The 23,542-nt window shown below is 48.6% G+C and overlaps 1 protein-coding gene across 1 annotated transcript in view; it reads right to left on the bottom strand.

Annotated features, from left to right (window-relative positions):
• The window catches only part of RAB11FIP3 (RAB11 family interacting protein 3), a 138,121-nt gene extending 114,928 nt beyond the window's left edge, over positions 1 to 23,193 (bottom strand). The window contains exon 1 of the mRNA XM_084818787.1: positions 22,410 to 23,193. Coding sequence (XP_084674913.1) covers positions 22,410 to 23,159 — 750 coding nt within the window. The 5' untranslated portion in view covers positions 23,160 to 23,193. The remainder of the gene's footprint in view (positions 1 to 22,409) is intronic.
• Positions 23,194 to 23,542: the final 349 nt, after the last annotated feature.

The following is a 23,542-nucleotide window of genomic DNA, read 5'->3' on the forward strand; positions in this document are numbered from 1 at the left end:
CTCTCACAGAAGTGAATGGGAACTATTCACTTCTATAATAATGGGGGTGCAATAGGGGCCGCGGTGGCTCAGTGGTTAAGATGCTGAACCGCAGACCGGAAGGTCGGCAGGACAGCAGTTCGAGACCCGAGTGCCGCGTGATGGCGTGAGCTCCCGTCTTCAATCCCAGCTTCTGCCAACCTAGCAGTTCGAAAGCAAGAAATTGCAAGTAGATGAATAGGCACCGCTTCGGCGGGAAAGGTAACAGCGTTCCGTGCACCTCGGTGTTCAGTCATGCCGGCCACATGACCACGGAAGCGTCTTCGGACAGCGCTGGCTCTTCGGCTTAGAAACGGGGATGAGCACCGCACCCTAGAGTCGGACACGACTGGCTGGGGACACCTTTACCTTTTTTTAATAGGGGGCACTGTTTCATGGAGAGGCAAAATTTGGCCACCATTCATGACAGCTGCAGGGCTGGCGGGGGGGCGCTCACAAACTAAGCTCCTGACCTACAAGGAACATACACTGCTTCCCTTGTCTGGGGGCGGGGGACAGTATCTCATAACATAGAATCCCTCCCCCCACATGTTCTATGCCTATCATGACAACAGACTTTTTGCTAGTAGTTGTAATATTTTTATTTGTTATTCTTATTAATATAATAAAGTAAAATTAAAGTAAAGTAAAAATAATTTGCTTGGGCAGTTTTTGGTCTTCTCCCCCCTTTCAGGGTTTTCTCTTACAATTTTTAGCGCTTCAGAAAACCTGGTGCGCGGGGGGGTGAAGATTTCAGAAATTTATTTTAGGATGAAGAAATTCTTTTTGAAAGTTGGGTGCTTGTGAAAGAAGTAGCAAAATTATGTTTCTTTAAAAAACGATAATATGCCGTTGCCAACACTTTCCAGGTAAACTCTCCACACCCAGGCATGTTGGGAGTTTGTTTGTTTGTTTGTTTGTTTGTTTAGAAGTTCTCTCACCCACTCGCCCTGAATTTTTTCCCACTCCACAACTTCTGAGCTTTCACTAAACCACAGCAATTTTTCCCAGAAAGAAAGTTTTCCATGGAAAAGATTGGCAGTGACAGGCCAAGAGGCAGGATGGGGCTGGGGGATGGTTTAAACAGAACATGGCATTTGACCATGATTGCAAAACTAACACAATTTGTACAATTATAAGCGGAAAAGACCCTGATGCTGGGAAAGACTGAAGGCAAAAGGAGAAGGGGACGGCAGAGGATGAGATGGCTAGATAGCATCACCGATGCAATGAATATGAACTTGAGCACGCTCCGGGAGAGAGCGCAGGACAGGAAGGCCTGGCGTGCTATGGTCCATGGGGTCACGAAGAGTCGGACACGACTGAACGACTGAACAACAACAACAACAACAACAAGCGGAAAAGAAGGAAGCAGAAATATCATGGATCATAGATATCACCTCATATAAGAACCATTTCTTCAACATGGTTATCTTATCAACTCGCATAAGGCTTTTTTGCTGCTGTCATAAATAACCCAAAACTCTCTACGGGTGCAATCCTATGGCGATAGTCAGCAGCCTCCAAAGTCAGATGCTGCTGAGTATCCAATGCAGGGTGGCCAGAGCATGAAGGCAATCCTTGCCTCTGTGCTCTGGCCGCCCTCCATCTTTGCTAGACAGGCTATTTCACCTGTCTAGCTGCACGCTTGCAAGCTGAGGGAAGGAGGCTGGGGCAAGCATAAGAAACTGGATAACACAGCTTCCCCGATCTCCTCCCCGCCCCTGGGAATACCCCCTTCTCCCTGTCTCCACACTCCATTACCAAGCGTGGAGACATAGCCAGAACCTTCATAGCACTGGCTACGAAGGGGAGGGGGCAGAGAGCACAGTTTCTGGGCTCTGAGGTCAGAGCCCTTTTTCTGACCTCAGAGCCCAGAAACTGAACAGTCCTGTGTCCCCCCAGACACTGCCTAGAGGGCATAGGATTGCAGTCTAAATCAGTTATGTATTCAAGACATTTTAACCAATGGGTGAGATTTCTGGTACATTATGAAATACTGTATATTTCTATTTTATATATAAAATAATTTTTAAAGCTCTCCCAACAGGATTTGTCTCAGAATATAAAGTTTCCTATTTTAACAGTGCAAAAAAATCCAAAAGCAGAATATAAAATTGAACCGGGAACAGAGAGTGCTGCAAGAACTGCTGTATAAACCAGCCAAGATGTTCAGTTATGCAAGCTGTGTGCCTCACCAGAAACCCAACCTTCGCTAGCAGAGCTCCTTGTCAACCATAGCACCTTCCCCTCCTCCAACCTGAACACACACACATGCCCAGCAGCCAATAATAACAACTTAGCTCTGGTTTTATGTTCAGTAGACAAGAGCCGATACAGTGTACAGGAACAGCAATTAGTCATTAACAAACAAGGGCCCTGGATTTCACGGGCAGCAAATCCACAAACTTTCCGCACTGCAATAGTTTCAAAGAACTCATTCTCATCACATATCAGTGTTTCTCAAGGCTGTTTAAAAGAAATCATACACCCTTCCCAGAGTGCAGGACATAGAATAATGGGCTCAAGTTACAGGAAGCCAGATCCTGGCCGAACATCGGGAAAAGCTTCCTGTTAGAGCAATACGGCAATGGAACCAATTGCCTAGGGAGGTGGTGGGCTCTCGCACGCTGAAGGCATTCAAGATGAGGCTGGACAGCCACCTGTCAGGGATGCTCTGACTTGGATTCCTGCACTGAGCAGGGGTTGGACTCGATGGCCCTTCCAACCCTGCTATTCTATGGTTCTATGATTCATAAATGTTACAAATTGCTGCCTATAGGGGGGGAAAGCATGGGCTGTATCAATGGCGACTGTCCAGCAGTACAGTCAGGCACAGAGTGCCAGCATAAGAAGGTTATGCACTGGTACAGAAGTACTGGCATAAGCTAGTATATAGTTTTCTGATTAAAAAAAAAAAATCTGACTGTTTTCAGAACACCATCAAGTGCTTAATTTCCTCCACCACCCAAGCGACGTGTGACCAGGTTGGGGCACACGTAGGAGCCCAGCCATCTGCCTTGGTACGGAGCCCTGCTCCTTAATGCAAAGACAGCAGCTGCTTAAAGGTAACAGGAAAGTAAAAGAAACGTTCCCTCTTCGCTTCATGTCTGCATCTAACCACCGATGTTGTGGAAGATGCACTATTCGGTCATGATCAAGAAGGAGGGATGAGGCTATAGGACCAGTAGTAACTGCTAGAGAGAGTTTTCCTTCTGCTTACATCACTGGGTTGGACATATATGGAACATACAGACAAACTAATACACCTGTCTGCTGCACTGCAAGCCTCTTTTTAATGGATGCATGGACATTCATTAAAAAGAGGCTCAGAGCCCTGCAAATACTCTTTGAGCTCACTTGCCCATACACTCCCTAAATGTCTAGCCCAGTCGTATAAGCGGGAGGAGAGGTCTTCCTAGGCCAGCAGGTAGGATTGGTTTTATCAGCTAGCAATGCTGGTTATCACCCTCTTCTTTGCCACTTGTTAGAGCCTCCTCCTGTGTCAGGGACAGTCAGTCCAGACCAGAGTAATTTGTTCCCCCACAACGATGGGCAGAGTGGGGGAAGGAGAGGCGAACAGCCTTCAGGTAGGAGCAGGATCATTTGCAAGGTGACATTCAATTTGCTGGTGCGCTACACCCACACATGTATGACAAAGTGGGAATGCATTTTGAGCTCTTTTTCTATATAAAAATCAGTTATTGCATTAACAACATTCCTTGTGAAAAAGAGGGTTGCATTGCCGTGTGCAGGGCTGTGGGTATTGCACATACCTGGGGATTCACTAACCTGGTTCACAATATAGCAAGCTAAAGTACGGGTTGAGTGTGGGTTGTTGTTAAATAATGGGTTGTGTGAACCCAACGATGCTAACAAACCATGAACAATCCACAGTTCGCAACCCAACAACAAACCATGGGTTCTCTTTGTAGGTTGCTCACAGTTAACAAGCCATGGTTTGTTAGCACAGCTGGGTTCACACAACACAACAACCCACAGTTCAGCACAACCCACAATTCAACGACAACCCATACTCAACCCGTACTTAGCTTGTCACATTGTGTGAACCCAGTCATTGAGTTCCCAGTCTGAGAGCTAGCAGAGAATTCGATATCCTAAGAATTCCAGCTGCCGCTTTCAAGATTCTAGCTCTCATGTTTGCAGCAAAGGAATACAGGCAGCATCTGGTGCAGGCTACTCCTAGACCAAATGGAGAGAAGTATTTTTGGAACTTCCTTCAATTTGTTCAGCTATTGAACACCTTAATTTTTATTGCCCAATTTGTGACTAATGGATGATTTGCATGCATGCGCAAGCAGAGGGGGCATGCAATCTGAGAGTTATGCACCCCAGTGTTCTTTGCAATATCACCAGGAGATTCCTGGGTGCCCATTCTGGTGCTCCTGCCAATACAGCTGCCCTGAACAACTGCTTGGGTTGCCTTTAAGTTCAAGCCAGGCCTTGATTGTTCAAAAACAATGAGACCAAACTGAACTGGCAAGTTTCAATTGATTGTTGCCCTTTCAAGCAGAGGCTTTCACTGCCTGAATATGCTAGATGCTGTTGACTTTACTGAAAGGGAGTGGGGGAAGAGAAAAAGGAGGAGGAAATCAGTTTGTGCTTATACACACACACTTCAGACTGAGTCTGGGCAAACTACTGTTCTGGCTGAAACCACAACCACAAATATGAATTGTCTCAAACCAATTTTCCTCTTCCCCGAACTATGCAGCAAGCTCCGTTTTCAGTAAGGCATTTTCCTGACCTCTTTGTTCTAATAAGGAAACTTTCTTTGGAATTTGAATGTGTACCTTGAGACAGGCGTGTGCTACAAAGCAGAACTTCTTTACTAGAATCACTAATGTCAAAGAGATCGGAAGGCATTTCAGAGTTCTGTTCCTTCCAGCTAGCTTCCAAATAAGCAGGACTCCCATGCACTCTGCTCTCCTCCAAACAAGCAAACACTAACCCTGGAAGCTGCAGAAGGAAGGGGGGCAGGCACAATGTAGGTGCTCCTGGCTACATCAGCTTCTCTTCCCCCTACCCCCAAAATTTTGGCAGCGCCCCCATGTGCATCCCCAAGGAGTCAAGACGGAGGACTTTCCCTCAAGACACCTGAAGAAAACAAAACTAAGCAATACCACGCTCTGTGTTCACTACTGTGCAAAATGGGGACAGAGGATTGCATCCATTTTCCCTCCTGCAAAGATTCTTTAGGCAAAGGACAAAAGGACGATGATGTCATGGTTAGATTATCAAATCAAGAGGGCTTGTGAGACCACGAAGCTCACTGGGCAACCTTGGGCTGGGTGCAATCTCTCAGCTTACATCACAAGGTTGTTGTGATGGTAAAAATGGGGTGGAGGAAGAAAAGAACTACATATACCATCTTAAGCTCCTCAGAAGAAAGATGAAATATGTTTGTGTGTTTTTATGTAAATGGTTTTTAAACTTCGTATACTGTATTTTTAATGGTTTAATGGTTTTTAATCTTTGTAAACCGCACAGAGAGCTTCAGCTATGCGGCAGTATCGAAATGCTGCTGCTGCTGCTGCTGATAATAATAATAATAAACAGAAGGAAGAGGAGGAGGAATGGCCAAACCCAGGGAAGAGAGAGGCTTTAGGGGCAAGGAGACAGCAGACAGCAGGTCCTTCTCCAGGAGCCCCTGCCAAAGGAAGTGAGGCTGGTGGCTACCAGGAGGAGGCCTCTTCTGCTCTGGCGCCCAGCTGTGGAATGAGCTCCCTAGAGGGGTTTGCCTGGTGTCTACGTTGTAGTCCTTCCAGCACCAGGAGAAGACCTTTTTATTCTCCCAGGCATTTTAGCTTCCTAGTCTTTTAAGCTCTGGTGTTTTAAATCCGTATTTTAAACCTCTGCATTGCTGCTAGGTTTTATTCTGGTTGTAGCTGGACCATAAGGAAGGCTGAGCGAAGGAAGATAGATGCTTTTGAACTGTGGTGCTGGAGGAAAATTCTGAGAGTGCCTTGGACTGCAAGAAGATCAAACCAGTCCATGCTCCAGGAAATAAAGCCAGACTGCTCACTTGAGGGAATGATATTAAAGGCAAAACTGAAGTACTTTGGCCACATAATGAGAAGACAGGACACCCTGGAGAAGATGCTGATGCTAGGGAAAGTGGAAGGCAAAAGGAAGAGGGGCCGACCAAGGGCAAGATGGATGGATGATATTCTGGAGGTGACGGACTCGACCTTGGGGGAGCTGGGGGTGGCGACGGCCGACAGGAAGCTCTGGCGTGGGCTGGTCCATGAAGTCAGGAAGAGTCGGAAGCGACTGAACGAATAAACAACAACTGTTACTTTGTGGTTTTAAGCTTTCATATTTTATGTTGTTTTAAGCTGCGCTTTATGGTTTTAATTTTTGTGAACCACCCAGAGAGCTTCAGCTACTGGGCGGTATAGAAATAAATACATACATACATACATACATACATAAGATAGCCATGGAAAGGGATCAGCCACTGCACAGATTAGTGAAGGCCCAACCTCTTAGAATCCTGTCCCTACACCACTAACTGCTCGCAAATTATTTGAAAACCTGGATGTTGACAGTCAAGCATAAAAATCAGCCACTCATTCTTGTTCCTTGCATAGCCATGTTGACCACCTTGCCTGATGAATAATCCTGGAGAACTCAATAGTTGGTACACTATTTTGTAACCTTTAGTTGGCCTTATAAAGGTATTGCCCAATTAGAGATTCTTTGTTTTTCCTTATAGCCATTATGCCTAGCTTTGCTTTCTAGACCAGGGCTGCAGAACTGCAGGCTCAGGGGCCAAATCTGGCCCGCCTGGAATACTAATCTGAACCTCTAGGGTTACCCAGATGGACACACCCTCTTTCCCTGGCCACACCCCGTTTCCCCCAACCACCCATCATTCGGTGGTTTCCCAGCTTTTGTGCAGTTTTGCCCCTGTTCTAAAAGATTCAAATGCCTCTCCTATGGCTTCATTACTGCCAGTAAGAGCTTTAAACTAAAATATGCTGGTATTTCTGACCACACCCATCACTGGAATGCGGCCCCCTGAGAACCTCTCCAAAATGGAATTTGGCCCTCGGGCTGAAAGAGGTTCGACAGCCCGGTTCTAGAGAACTTCAGTTCTTTAGAAAAATTAAAACAGTGGACGCCAACAGCTACTTGCCATGTGATTGTTGCAGAAAACAACTCTGGTGCACAAAGAGCATATTGTACATCTGTAGGCACTAGCAATATAGAGAACCACACCTTGCAGTCTCTCTAGAATGCAGAGAAGAGGGATATATAGCAACACTCTGCTCATGTTATGTTCAGAGTCAGACCACTGGCTCTCCACATGGCCAGACATGGTCACACCATACGGCAGCCTGCATCCACCCTGCGATTATCAGAACAGAGACTTCAGCAGTAGAGGCCCATGTAGTGAGCTTGATGGCACTCAGCCCTGGCAATATGCTTCAGCCAAATTATGCTGTTAAGAGGGTTCTGTTCTTCTCTCACACTAGATAAGAAAATAGTTTGTTCAAAGAGAGACAGAGAAATCTACATCCTTGTGTAATCTTGTCAGTTTCTTTGTCCCTACTTAATCACTATGGTGGGATTCTTGGAAGAAGCCAACCCAATCTTTTAAAGCAAGGAGAGCTCAGAGAATTTCTTGAAAGCTTATGGGGCTTTGGCCGAACAGCTCACTTAGTGCAATGCAAAGACTTTACCCTGTTTCCATCCTAGCCTTCTCCAACCTGAAGTCCTCCAGATGTGTTGGACTGCAATTCCCATTGCCCCCAGCCAGTATGGCCATTGGCTGCTATATACGGATAGCAAACTCGTTCTCCAAGAGCCAATCCTTATGCAGACAAAACAGAACCATGTATGCACAAGAGGGAGTATCAGCAGGCTTGGGAACCCCATGGCTTTGTAGAAGTAGAAAAAACATCTTTAGGGGAAAAAAATGAAGGGCATAATGCCCCCACCCCCAACAGCAGCTTAATGAGAACTAAGCATGTTCAGTGGCCACAGCACTGATTGTTAGAAACTGAAATCCAGGCCAAGAGCAGGAAGGGAGTATCCTGAAAGAAGTCACAGCTGGCTGCCACCCTGAAGACTCCACACTACAACATCTTGTTGCAGAGCTCCCTTGCATTCTGTTTTGGATTTTCTCTCTCTCCGTCTTTTAAATAAAACATTTTATCAAGGCTTTCCTCTTATGAGGAAAGGTCTATCCAGCACGATTACACCAGGGTTACAATGCAATAGACAAATTTCGCAGGTTTCTTCCCATGTTGGATTGTGGTGGTCTTGCCACAGGTTTTATTATGCGCCTACCATGTAGCTCCGCCGACATTTACCAAAAGACTGCCTAAAGCAAGTTCGTTCATATGTCATAAATCCCAACTTTCCATACAGAAGAATCCAAGGCAGCTTCCATACAAAAATAATAAAATATTATTGTGCGATTACTGCCTGGTTACCGTGGGTGTAACTATCATACGGTTTGTCTTAGACTAGAGCAAAAGCCTGATGACAGCCTGGAATTTGACGAAAGACAGCTAATGTTCCTTAATGGTTCAGAATGCCTGGTGGATGTCTCTTTCTGGGAGCTCCATATTAGAAGATCAGATTCTTGATGCAGAGTTCTCTGAAACGTTTTGAACGAAAAAGCCATCAGAGTTTGGAGAAAGGGATGCGTATGTAAGTAACAAGAGGCAGTGTTGGTGCCACACAGGGACTGGGTTTGGACAATCCGAGGGGGAAAAGAAGCCACCAAGTCTTCTTTTCGCCACCCCACACATACCGCTCGCGTGACCACCGTTTCCCTTATTATGTGTGACACAGCATGAGTTAGCATGTTGTCCAAACCCAGCGAGATGTGCAGCGGGGGTGGCGTCTAAGCCACCCAACCCATGGCTTGTTGGAGGGGTTGTGGGGTGGTTTAGAAGCCACCCCCACCATGCACCTCGCCGGGTTCAGACAACACGCTAACCCCGTGCCACGGGTAATTAAGGAAACGGTGGTCACACTAGCAGCCGCCACAGTGGCGTCTTTTCCTCCTCTGATCGTCCAAACACGGCCAGTGTCAAGGGCTCCTTGGAGGCCTCTCTCAGTCTAATTTAGTAGCCAAGTCCAGACACAGACAAAGGGATTCCTTTCAAAGCTTTATTCTTCTTTTATAACTTAACAACTCTACAGGTAGCAACTAGATCTGAGCAGCAGAGTACCTATGCCCTACGTTGGAACAGTTGGTCCCCGTTTGAAAGGGAATTACTGGCAGACCCCTGAACTTAAGGACTAGGGAGAGTCCCTCCCCTTTTCCCTTGGATCCTCTGGGCGCAGTCGTTGTTTGCGCACCAACCGGGCACTACGCCTCCTTTTTGCGCCCTCCATTTGGCACCACTCTCTGCATCGGCGTCGCGCGTCCACTAAGTCTACTTCCCGCGCTCGGTCACTCCCTGGACTGCTATCTAAGCTAGGAATGCCGGTGGGAGGAATCTCCGTCAGCTGTGGGCCCTGGGAAAGAGGAGCACGCTCCTCTCCCAGGAGCGACTGCTCTTCCTCAGAATCAGAACTACTCTGGGATTCTATGGGCTCAGTGTCCACCCTGACAGCCAGGGAGAAAGAAGCAGAGGCAGTGGACTGCAGGTGTAGGTGTCTTGCTGGGTATCTGATGTGAGGTTGCACATCTGCTGCCAGATAGGGGTATCTATGCTGCTTGTTGTTCAGTCGTTAAGTCGTGTCCGACTCTTCGTGACCCCATGGACCATAGCACGCCAGGCCTTCCTGTCCTCTGCTCTCTCCCGGAGTGTGCTCAAGTTCATATCCATGCTGCTTACCTCCACCTATACTCTACTAATATATTTGAAAATCAACCACGTATTACAGAGACAACAGAAGCCAAACCCAGGTAGCGCTGATCCAGAACTTCTCACTGCTCGCAAAGGCGAGGAGGGAGTGCATAACAATATGATTACAAAATCATATGGTGGGGAGACAGCGGGGAAAAGGTTTGTTCCATATAAAACAAGCTGTAAGTGGAAAAAAAATATGAGGGAAGACGTCTTATTAGCATGTGTTCCATTATGAGATAGCCACCATTATAACCACCATTACATGATAGGAGACAAACTGGAGACGCTCAGGGGAAAAGCTACAAGATGTGATTAAAACACAAGATGAAGGAACTGGTCAAGGAAAAAACCACAGCCTAGGCAAATGACTAGTGCACATGAATATTTGAAGCACTGCTTTCTCAAGGTAAACCTCATGAAAGATGATCTACAGCTGGGAACAATAGGATGAAATTTAAGGAGACAAAAGAGGAGCATCAATAATACAAAGAATTCAAGGTAGGGGACACGCTGCTGTAGCACCGTAACCCAGGACATGACCAGCTCCAGTGGCCATGACCCTCCACAATGAACCATTTCAAAAACTCCCAAGACAAAATTAACCCACTTCACCTTGTTTTATATATAATGCCACAAACCAAGAGGATAAACCACTATGCATTGACACATTTATCTTTTGTTTTGCAGAGTCATTTATCTCTATGGGGGGTTCAAAGCACTTTGTTTCCCTTATCTAAGTAATCCTTCGGACAGCCCTGCAAAATGGGTCAGTTTTGCTATCCCTGTATTATACATTGAGATGTGGGGAGGGGGGGGATAAGCAGAGAAAATAGTGTCATGGACTTCCAGGCTCATATGCTTAGCCACTATACCAGGGATGGGCAGAAGGTAGATACCCAGATGTTTTGAACTACCAGAAGCGCCTGCCAACATGGTCAGTGGTGGGAGATGACATCCAGAACATCTAGAGATCAACTTTCTGCCCACCCTGGCACTACACCACACTATCTGGGCTAGCCAGACCATTAGACAGAGTGAGGCGGCCACCTCAGGCAGATGATTTGGGGGTGGGGGCGTGGAAAGGTGTTGGAGGACAGAGCTGTATGGAATTCAGTCGCCAGTCTAATCAGCTTCTGTCATTTAAACGGGGAGGTGGGGGAAGCTCCACCATTTTGCCTTCGCCTCAGGCTGCAAAATGACTTCAGTCGGCCCCACACAGCAGTTCTTTACAGCAGTGTGCCCTGTGCTTGCTCTCATCCCATCAGGAACCTATGCCAACAGTGACTTGGTCCAGAACTACTGCTGAGATCTGGAACAACCTATTAATGACACATCTTTCGCAAGGAGAGAGAAAACTGTCCTGCTCTAGTCCGAGTCTTGGCTCTTTGCAAGCAAATGCAGGGAGCAATGCAATAGAATAGTCAATTTGCCAAGCAACAGTCAAGCACACAGATTTCAGTCCAAGGAGGTTTAGGCAAGAGTGGTCAAACTCCAGGCAGAAGCCAGAACACAGGCAGGCAGGCAGGCAGGCAGGCAGGCAACAAGGATCAGGCAACAGGCAAGAGGTCAAACACAATCAATCAGTCAGGTATCTTCCTGAGTTCAGAAGCAGGGTCAAGAAACAGGCCAGGGTCCATAGCACGGAGCATCCATCACAAAGCAAGGCACAGGAGACAAGGTAGCAGATACTGGAACTAGCAGAGGTGCTGTTTCCAGCAACTCTCAAGTAGGGATGGCGGAGAATTCCGCCACGGACCCAAATGAGGCTGGATTCAAAAGAATCCAGAGTCCATGGCGGAACGGATCACGTACCTCTACCTCCCCCCAGAATCCTCCAGAGCCGGCTCCTCTCTGTGGCGATTCCACGGAGCCACACGCCAGCTCCACATTGCTAGTGATACAGTAATGGCGGCCGCCATTACCTTATCGCTGTGAGGAATGAATACAGCCGCAAATGGCGTAGTGGACGGCACCTGCAGCCGTAAAGCGCTTCGTTTAACCTAACTGCAGCCATTTACGGCTGCATTTAGATTAAATTAAGTGCTTTACGGCCACAAGCAGCGTTCACTACACCATTTGCGGCTGCATTCACTCCTCACAGCGATACAGAGCTGGCGTGCGGCTCTGCAGAATTGCCATGGAGAGGAGCCAGCTCCGGAGAATTCTGCAGGGGGGGGGACGGATTGCCTCCCCCCCCCCAGCCCGGGAGGATTCCCCATGGACCAGAAAGTAGGGAATCCGCCCATCCCTACTCTCAAATTACCAATGACAGCTGATACAGCTAAAGCTACCAGAACCCCACCCAATGCTCAGCTGCTTCCTGTTAGAGGCTTGTCAAACAAACTCCTCATGAGGAGGGCCCAACTCATGAGTAGTCCTCTTCGGTACGCGAACACTCCTTCGCCTGGCAACCACCCTATCATGGACCTTAAGGTGTTGGCGTTTTCAGGGGCTAGGTGGCAGCTCAGCATCTTCCTCTGCCGCAGAAGCTGAACTCTCCCGCTCTCTAGGAGGCAGATTCAAAGGCATCACCCTTGGGGGTCCTGGACTGTCCTGGCTAGTGCCAGGGTCTCCTGAGGGCCCAACTGGCTCTGACGGTTCTGGATGCTCCTCTGAGGACAACTCTGGCGGCAGCAGAACACCTGGCACCATGGCAACAACAAGAGAGAAAGAGGACAATTTACGCCAGGGCCTAGGCTGTAGAGATGCTGGGAAAGACTGAAGGCAAAAGGAGAAGGGGACGGCAGAGGATGAGATGGCTAGATAGCATCACGGATGCAATGAATATGGACTTGAGCACGCTCCAGGAGAGGGCGCAAGACAGGAAGGCCTGGCGTGCTGTGGTCCATGGGGTCACGAAGAGTCGGACACGACTGAACGACTGAACAACAACAACTAGGCTGTAGAGGGGGCCTGCTAACAGCATACAGACACCCCCCACTGCTGGAAGTCACCCATATGGTCCCAGCTCTGAGTTCACTGCCAGTGATGCTGCTAGGGTGAGGCACCACAACTAACTTCAGGAGCACAGGACGGAGGCCCAAACTCAGGGCCTTCTCCAGGTCTGAGGAGGCCCTCAGCGGAGTGGCCTCTGTGGGCCTCCTCCTGTGCCAGGGGGCCCCAGCGGACGGCCAGCAACGCTTGTGAGCGGCTGGTATCTGAACCAACATTTTCATTTCCCACAATGCTTCAGAATGAGACTACATCAGGAGCAATGTGGTAAACTAAAATGGCGGCTTCCGGGCCCGGACGGCCACCATAGCGGCAGGGGCAGGGCATGCTTTAGCGCTAATAGGCCCTGCCAAGGTCCCATCAGCTGCCCTACTGGGCCTGTTCAGGATGTGTATCCCCAGTCCACTGCCCCAAGGGCTGCCTTTCAGTCTGGGATGCACACTGGGAAATACGCAAATCCCTAGTTGCTCGTCTGTGGTTAGTTTCAGAACGTGACTGTGGGAGTGGAACGACTTGGCCCCACTGTGGCTCTGTGCCAAGGAGGTTGTCCTCAGGCAACCCACTTCTCCCTTTTTCCCTACTCTACATCCCTCTGCCAGCCCACCAGGTTTGGTTCAGAGTTTCGAATCCAACTCCACGATCACTGCAACAAAAAGGAAGTCCGACTGCAAAAAGATTTACATTCCCAGATTGGGCTCTGAAGGAGGAAGATTTAGAGCAAAAGAATTTTCTGCCTCCTGCCTAAGACCGTTGGAAGAGGTTTGAGAGGTTTCACTTCGCACACACACACACACACACGCACGCACGCGCGCACACACACGTTTTTCTTCCATCCCATCATTGCCTCTGGTCAAACAGGCTTGGGGATCAGTACCCACAAAAAACCCTGTTTAAAAATACGTATATCTTGCCTTTTCCTAGTACAGCCCACAAGGCGCCTAAGAAACATAAAGATACCGTTCAGATAAAAATAAAAACACGCACATTAAAATAACCTAGATCCAAGTAAAAACAGCAGCAAACAAAATCGACCGGGTAGAGAAGGCCCTAGCAAGTCACTCATGAGATCTTTCAGATAAGACATCTAACACAGGGCCACAGTGAACAAAGCGTGGGCACCAAGCAAATGCCTGTAAGGAGGTTACCCAGAGGCGCCACCACTGAGATGGCCCTGTCCCAGGCAGCTGCCAGGCTGATCTCCAAAGGTGAGGGGAATTCAAAGCAGGGCCTTGGATGGTGGCCTCTGTTTACCAGCAGCAAAAGTGGGATGCGCCAAGACACCAAGAACAACAAACCTTCAAGCTCTTTGAAGTTAGACAGGCAGTATCATCTGCCTCTAGCAAAAGGTTGTGGAGCAAACCCTACTAATTGCCTGGGATAGGCTTTTTGAAAATACTGAGTTGTGTTAGTTGACGCCTCTGTGTGTGTGTCTCTGTGTGTGTGTCTCTGTGTGTCAGAGAGAGAGAGAGAGAGAGAGAGAGAGAGAATAGACAGATTGAGTATATATCTATCTGTATATATAGATACAGAAGTACAAAACATATTTAGGAAAAATCCTAGAAAGGGGGGAGGGCGCAAAACAATAGCCCACAGAACACAGAATGTCTGTTGGGGAGGGGAAGAGACAGAGAACCGTGGGGAATAGAGCATCTTGCAAAAGGGCATAGCTGGCTGGCACCCTGAACAGGAACACTCTACACTGCAACATTCTGTTGCAGGTCCCACCTATATGTATATTGTGTTGTTTTCTGGATTTCAGCTGAGGGACTAACTCTTCCAAGCAATGCTTTCAGGTGTGAACATTCCTGGAAAGAGCTTCCTTTATTCGATAGGAGGCTCAGCTGGATCATGACAGAATTACCTAGCATGGAGGGATTAGCAATCTGCAGTCTCTGAGATCGTTTTGGAGGGTTGACCGAAAATAATTCCTTGCCTCTTCTTGATCTGAAATTTAGAACTGCAAGCAGGAGCAATTGAGAGCTCAAACACACCACAGCACAACTCCAAAAGGCCTTAAAACCCATTTAGGGTGACCATAATCGATACACGGGCCAATCTTGCAAGTCCAAAGATAAAACAACTTGTTTCTACCTTCTTGCAATGGTAGCATTCTATGACCTTTCGAGAAACAGGCCAGTACACCTAATCCTAATACAGGTTTATCTGGTCAACCCCCTTTTTCAAAACTATTGCACGGTACAGTCCTTGCTGGACTAGCATTCCAGGCTTCAGATGGGGGAACCAGATGTTGAAATGCTACCCACAGACTCCTTATCTACAGCAAGCCAGTATATCACAAAGAAGGGGTTCCAACATAACATTCTTCCCTTGGTGCTAGCTCTCCATGCACAGGGAATCTGTGATCTAGCAAAGTCTGCCCTTGCATGCTGAAGTGGTCCAGTCCAGGCAGGGCTATACCACGAGAGCACCAATTCATACGTTCAGTATTCACTTTCAAATAAAGTGTTCAGATTCATAGAGAGTTGTCACACAGCAGTCCAGTTAAGTTTTACTCTTCCAATCACCTTTAGTAAAATACTACAAAATGTGCTCCTGATCAGTGTTCCTGTCAAACCCTCTTCCACAATACTCTGTTCTATTCCCTTCCACATTCCAAACAGATACTCACCATTCTGTGGCCAATGACCATCGTCCTCTTTGGGCTGTTTGAGGTCCCCCTTTAAGAGCTTTTTTGCACTTTTGCAAACTCTGGGGTTCCCCTAGCCTGCTGATTCCACTCGAGGACATGCACGGAGTCTTTCTGGCTACATACGCAATGGCATTCATGCCCTGAACATCAAAAATAAAGGGAACTACAAGGGTTACAAATCTGAGTAAAGCCACACAACTAGTAATATTAATTTGTGGTTTTCAGTCCATTATTCCCTGAGGTGTCTCTTCTTTCTGCACATGCTCAAAGGAATTAGCAAGCCAGGCTTGAGTCCAGCACACACTTTGCTATTTCCCTGTTCAATTTTCTACCCCTCAACGGAACGGGGCTGTTCACTCAACACGCTAACCCATGCTCAGTGGTTGAGTGTGGGTGCTGTTCAGCCATGGGCTGTTTGCTGAACCATGGGATAGCCTGTTGTCAGAACCCTGGACATTTTCCACAGGATGGCTTCTTAACCATGCAGTGTGACTTGTTAATCACCCTGAACAACCCAACAATTAACCATAGGTTCTCAAGGTGGCTTGTTCGAGAAAAATAAGCCACACTGCATGGTTAACATGCAGGAAACGTCCCGGGTTCAGACAACACGCTAACCCACAATTCAACAAACAACCCACGGTTCAATAATAACCCACTCTCAACCACTGAGTGTGGATTAGCGTGTTGTGCAAACCCAATCAACCTGTATAGAACTGCCATAGGGCAGCAGATACGTATGTGTGACAGAGGTCCCTGGTTTAAATGCCATCTCAACTATATACCTCCTTGGTTCCCTTTGGTAAGTCACCATCACCCACCCGCCATCTGCTATCCCACTAGTTTGCCTTAAACAGCTGTTGCAAACATTACCAAGCTCATGTAGGTATGGCACTTTGAACAAATGCACCCTATGAGCACTAAATATAATTGCAATTAAGATAACGCTACGCGCGTGCACATACACGCCCCCCCCCAACAAGAACAGATTTAACGATGCAAACCTGGAGCGGGGAGAGGGAGAAGAAAACAACCTGCAATAAGATTTTAATCCATGGGAAGCAACGCCATCTCCACCAATGTTTAGGCTGAATAGTTCCATATGGTGTGTGTAATAGAGCTATATATACACCCACACAAGCTTTGATGTAGAAAGTTTTTGACATCTTGCCTTGGAGACACCACTGGATTACTCTCATTTTTATTATATCGCATTACTTCACACACACACATCCTCTTACTAAATTCGCTTAGAATTCCGTTTCCGAGACCTAAGCAAACAACAGATCGGTACGCCTCTATAATGTGGAGACAGAGGGTGCTTCATTCAGATTTTCAAGAGACCAGCCACAGCATCTTCACCGAGAATAAAGCAAGCTACCAGCAACTACGCGTCTCACAGGGACATACACCCCTATAAATGGATGTTCCGTCACACAAAAGCTTTAGGATAGCATCAGTGGCAACAAGCCAGGTCTCCACCTTTCGCCAGCTTCATAGTTCACCCTTAGCTATTTGCTCATCCCCTTCCGGCCATCACATAACACAGGAGGTTTGTCCTGCAACAGAGTGATAGGCTGAAAGCTAAAGTCACCCCAGCAGTACAAACAATTAAGATTCTCACCCCTAGCAAAATCTGTTCTAATGGACATTGGGGAGGGGGGTCATCCCTTAACACAGCCTTCCTCAACCCAGGACTTCAACTCCCATCTGCCCCAGCCAGCATAGTCAATGGTCAGGAATGTTGGGGGTTGTAGTCCAAAACACCTGGAGGGCACCATGCTGGGGAAGGCTGCATTAACATTTCTGGGTCCCAGGTTCGCTCCAGAAGTGTACAATTTGACACTGCAATTTGCTGCTCTGCTTAACTTTTGCTCCCATGTGCTTAACTTTGCCTCCTATCTATAATTCAGACAACCCACCACTTGCCCCTAAAGATGAAATCAAAGGGTCAGGGAGATAACCAGAAGTGTTAACCCCCCCCCCCCATTGTGTTTTAATCCTACCTTTCCTCCAAGGAGTTCAGGGTGGCATATTTGATCCTACCCTCCCCACATTTTATCCTCACAACAACCCTGTGAGGTAGGTCAGGCAATATGTGAGAGGCAAGAGAGACTGGCCAAAGGTCACCTAGTGAGCTTCATGGTTGAGTGGGGATTTGAACCCGGGTCTCCCCAGATCTGGCTTAACACTCAAACCCAGTCTTGCCAAACCTGGTGTCCTCCAGATGTTCTGGACTGCAATTCCCATAAGCTGCAGTCCAACACACATGGAGTGCACCAGGCTGGGCAAGCCTGCTCTAACCATTGTGCCACACTGTGCTGATGGGGCTAAGGAACAGGGCCAGCTCCAGATTTTTGACAGCCTTTGGGAAGATGCCCTCCACAGGCCCTCTCCATCAGTGAGTCCACCTTCCCACCACCATCGTCGTCGTCACCCTTGGCTACTGTTCCTCTTCCGCATCATTGCTACCACTTGCTTGCTTGACAGGCAGAGAGCCAGTGAGTGAGTAGGCAGTGACATCTACTGCTCCTCCATCTCACCACCACCGCTGACCTGGTTCACATGTCACGGTAAGCCACCATAGGTTAACCCACTCGCCGAGAGGCACCCCAGCCGCCATTTTGAATGTGTGCGCCTAGGCATCACAAGTTATTTGAGAGTTAAACAACAAGCAGTGACCAGCGCACATCTCAGAGCTCTGTCGGTGAATTAACCCACAGCAGCTCATTGCGACATGCAAACTGGACCACTGCCTGGGCTAGAGTGAAAGGCAGATGAACAAGCACGTTTCAAAGGTAAGGAGGAGCAGTATGGTGTAGTGGTGAGAGTGTAGGACTGGGAGCCGGGAGATCTGGGTTCTAGTCTCCACTTGGCCATGGAAGCTCACTGGGTGACTTTGGGCCAGTCAGACTCTCAGCCCAACCTACCTCACAGGGGTCGTTATTCTGAGGATAAAATAGGCAGAGGATAATGTAAGCCGCCTTGGGTTCCTTGCAAGAGGAAAAAAGGTGGGATATGAATGCAGTAAATAAATAAACAAACTCGAGGAGACTCTTGTCAGTGGGCCCCTGCTGGGGTGTGGGCCCTCAGCAGGTGCCCAACCATACCTACTTTTGACACTGGCCCTGCTCACTAGGAAAGGAGGTGGAATCCTGTTTGTGCAACAGCAGAAACCTAAGGATGAGCAACCCCATAAGTTCATGCATTCAACATAAGCTCCTTTTTAAAAAACGCACACCCACCCCAGCTTGGAACATATTTGAGTAACTGCCTGCACATTTCTTCTTTGTATTTCCACAAAATCAAGACTTCTTCATAAGCAAGCTGTAAGTTCAAGGGAAAAGTCTCTACATGCTCCCCGCACAGGCCAGACCCATAAATATACCTCTGAAGGAGGTGATAGTTTCATATAGAGCTGACCTGTGGTGCTTCTGTTCAATGGAATAATTGCAAACGCCCCCAACATGGTTGTATTTGCTTTGTTTTTAAAGGAAGCCAAGCAGTTCCACATCTTGCACATTGTAATCGACTGTTCTGCCTCTCGCTCCTCTGATAGGCAAGACACAGCCGGTCAAAGCCTCTCTGACCACATTATCTGATCAACTACGCTCTTCAATTTTTTGTACATGGCTCTCTCCATCACAGTGAAAGCCCAAGCATCCTGCCCAAACCAGTATATGCCACAATCGGAGGGCCAAAACCAAGACGTTATCCCAAATACATGGTTCCAGCTCTGTTTCATGTAACACTGATTATAGCCTGCTTGCACTGGCTACCTGCATGCTTCTGAACCCAATTCAAGGAGCTGGTTTTAACCTATAAAGCCTTACACAGTTCAGGACTGCAATACCTGATAGAGCACCTCTCCCAGCACGAACCAACCCGTACGCTACTTTCATCATTTAAGGCCCTCCTCCAGGTGCCTCCTCCAAGGGAGGCTCAGAAGGCAGCAACAAGGGACAGGGCCTTTGTCAATTGGTGGCCCCCACTTCTGAAACCATCTCCCCAACAAGGCCCATCTGGCACTAGCATTGTTATCTTTCTGGCACCAGGCCAAGACTTTCCTCTTCTCTCAGGCATTCAACAGCATATGATGAGGCTTTAATCAGGTCCTGGATTTTTTTTTACTGTTGATTGTTTAACACTGTTTAGATATGTGTCTGTATGTAATTTTTTTAATATTATGTATAATAGTTTTTAATCTTTGTAAACTGCCCAGAGAGCTTCAGCTATTGGGCGGTATAGAAATGTAAGAAATGAATGGATGAAATGAATGACTTTTTGCCAAGGTAACCGGGAACATGGAAGGAGGGAGGCATTCACAGGGGAGCACTGGGCAACAGGGCAACAGGGGACTAACCTCACCCCCTTCAGCACCCAATTCTCCCCCACACACGCGCCCCTCCAGGTGATTTTTTCCACCAGATGGGATCACTTCTAGTTTTAGAGTCTAGAAGGCTAATCAGAGAAAAGGGCTGTGATTCCCAGCTCAGAGGTGCAAAAAGGGGTGGAGCTTTGGGGAAAGGGGGTGGGGTCTGCCCAAAGAGCCAGTGGGCCAGATGCAGAAGCTTGGAAGCTTGCAGAAACTCAGGGGCCACATTCAGCCTACAGCCCAGAGGTTCCCAATCCCTGGTCTAGGACAGAGGTAAGCCATCTGGTGCCCTCCAAACATTTTGGTCTACAACTCCCATGTTCATTCACCGTCCAGGTTGGGTCTATTAGGAGTTGTAGCCCAAAACATCTGGAGGGCACCAGGTTGCCTACCCCTGATATAGGAGGAAAACAGATGTTGCTGGGTGCCTTTGCAAGGGAGAACTGGCAGGGACCCCTTAAGTACCACACCTGCAAAGCCTCTCTAAAAGTGCCCTCCCCGCATTAATGAGAACCCCATGTTACTTGTAGCAGATCTAGCAAGTGCACTTAATAGAAAAAAGGGAAACTGTAGAGCAAATATCTTCAGGCTATTCACGCAGAAGAGCCAAGCCACCCACTTTAATGGAAAAGGCAAGCAAGTTCAGTAGCCAACCTGACCTAGAAAACAACTCATGGCCCACTCCAAGTACAGCAAGCAGTTGGGAGCTACACAAAGAAAGGGATTGTATCGGGTGCAAGGCAGGGGTGGGGAATCCTTCTTTTGTTGAGGACCTGCTGGGGGGCACGTGCTAGTGGAAGGCTGGGCCGGGACCTTCTCTCTCTGCCACCTGCTTTTCTCTCTTTTCCTGACAACCCCTTCTCTCTTCCTCCCCACCCACCTGGCTGACAAGGATGGAACAGATCACTCTAGCCCAAGGTCTGAACGGATCTCCTGCAGAGGGCTTTTGATGTTATGACAAGGGCGATGCACAGCCCTGGGGCCGAATATTGCCCACCTTTAAACACAAGGACAACAAGGGAGCCAAGCCTTGCCCACGAGGTCGTTACCCTCACCCCAATACCCTTGTGTTGGAATCCACGTTCGCCACAACTGCACCTCGGAAGGGCAAAATTAAACTAAGCCAACTTAGAGCCAAAAAGGTAGGTTCAAGGGAGAAAGGTCTGCATTAAAGCAACCTTCCGGAAGCACTCCAGTGTTTTGCCCCAAGAGGGTAGGCTACCAATGGGCACAGCAGCACACCGCAGAGCATACAGCTGGGCCTGGTTGTTAAAAAGCAAACTGCTCGGAGGGTTAAGGAAAGCCAAACCAGCACACTTGCAGTGGATCCAAGTTAGGTGAACTGGCACAGACTGGGCAGAACTAAATTCACCCATCACACCACCTCCAGCCTTTTGAATGTCTCATCTGGGCTAAACGCCAATTGGAAGACAAGCCTTGACGTAAGCAGCAAATTTTGGGCAGGCCTAGCCTTTCACAGCACCTCTTGCTCAACAGAGATCGCGTTACCTGGGGAAGCAGATAAAACTCATGAATAGGTATCCAGTTTGATCAGATGCCATCATATTAGTTGGAGTAGGTGGCATCACCATTACATGCACCCGCACACACTATAGGCAGACAGTCTGGATGACAGCTATAACAGAGTATGAAATTAAAACCTTTCAGTGACTTATTCAAGCTTAGGTCCAGTTTATACATGCAATAAACCACCACCACCAAAAATAAAACCTTTTCCTGAACTGTACCACTTCAGGCTACAGGTGAAAGTTGGCATCAGAATACTTCCCCCATCCAACCCCACCACACCAGACTTCCTTGCATGTGGACAGCTAGCAGATCAGGAAGAAGAGCTCAGTGTAGCCCAACATACTATATTTCTAAAAGCGAAACATATTCAGGGAATATCACTGAACCATGCGAATTCTCACCTACAGTGTGAACCTTACAAACCCAGGAGAAGCTTTGCTACCAGTACAAACTGGACCTAAGAGGGCCAGCCCTGCCATTAGGCGGATGCATCCAGCAGCTGGTTTGGGGTGTCATGAGAGGGAAGTAAATGGTTTGTTATTGCTGCATTTTTACTTCCACAGAGTGGCATCACAGGTGCCAAAATAACTTGGCCAGCCTTGGGTACTAACGTTCCTTGATTTGGGGAGGTGGGAACCATTGCTATTCCACCTCAGGCAGCAAACGCCTTGGGCCAGCCCTAACTTTACAGTAAGCCTCGGTAAACTCAACAGAACTTACTTCTGAGTAAACATGAACAGGACTGGACCATCAACCAAAAGCAGAATGCACCTAATAACAAAGGTACTTGCTGAAATTACTCAGTACATCTATTTTCCCAATCCAAAGCAAAAACTCCAGCACTGGGAAAGCAGCCACAAAAATATCACTGCATGAGAAGAGAAGTTATGTTCTAATTCAGCTAAAAGATATATGAACACACACACGTTGTCTATCTATCTAGATATGAATGAATGAAAATACACAGGGGCAGTCCATTGCAGAAGCCAAAACAAGGCCACCAACCTTAAAACAATTAATGAATGCCACAAAATGTCAACATTACCTGTTCGGCTCCATAGACCGTGGCAAACTGGACAAACTCCTCTATCCGCACAAAGCCGTCCCCATCTCGGTCCAGAGCATCGAAGACCGCTCGGAGCCGAGGTTCATCCTCTGGAGAACTCAAAGCCTCATCCTCCATATGGTCGGCCTGCCCAAACTCGAGTTGTGGGCCGAGGTGACTGGAAGAACGCAGGGCAGGAAAGAGGTCCACTCCCGTGCCAACCTGGGGAACGATGGCCAAGTCTAAAGGCCTCAACAAAGGGCTTCCGGGGCAGATTCGGGATTCACAGCCATCCATCTCTTTAGTCCAAGGAGGGCTTCGGAGGAGTCCGTGAGAAGGCGCAGTGTCTGGGAGCGAGTCCCTCTCCTCTTGTGGGGTCTCCCGAGCTCGGGGGAAGATCTCTCCTGGGCTCAACTCCTCCGGGCCGCCCGCGACAACCAGCTGTACATCCCGAGGGGCTGGAGACGCGACCCGGCCCGAGGAGGGCTCTTGGCCGCCGAACTCCGCGCGCTGCTGCTGCAACTCCAGCGCCAAGGCGTCCAGCACCGGGCCGAGCCTCAGGTCCAAGCCCTCGCCGGGGCAATCGGGGTTATCGCCCACACCTGAATCGCTGTTCCCGTCGCTGATTGGCCCGTCGTCCTCGGGCTCCCGATCCGCCAGGGGCTCGTCCACGCGGTACAAATACTCCACGGCGGGGCCCTCGGGGAGCACGGGATGGCGGCGGTGGCGGCCCATCCCGGCCAGCTTCATCCCGGCCAGGACCTGCTCGAGGGCGAAGGGCGCGTCGTCGCCCGCTCCCGGCAAGATCAAGGCGGCGCTTCCCGCGCGGGTTTCCCGGGAGAGCAGCACGAGATCCGGGCCGGGCACGGGCCTCCTCTGGGGCTCCAGGAGGAGGCATTTCGCGCGGAGGTGGCCCAGCGTCAGCCGCTCTCGGCCCGGCCGGGTCCCTGGATCGGAAAGAGTCCTGAGCAAATCCGGCTCCATTTTCATCAGAGATGGATTCTGGAAGGAGCGGGGGGCTTCCGGGGGGGCCTTAAGTAGCGAAAGGAGGCGAGCGCGAGATATTTCGGAGGGCGAGCGCGAGGCGGCCGGTCGGTCCCTCCGTTTCGCCCTAGCGGCCGCCGCCGCCGCCG

The sequence above is a fragment of the Heloderma suspectum genome, chromosome 12 (assembly GCF_057233095.1).
Source record: "Heloderma suspectum isolate Gila_16-S chromosome 12, 16-S_ref, whole genome shotgun sequence".
Lineage (NCBI taxonomy): Eukaryota > Metazoa > Chordata > Lepidosauria > Squamata > Helodermatidae > Heloderma > Heloderma suspectum.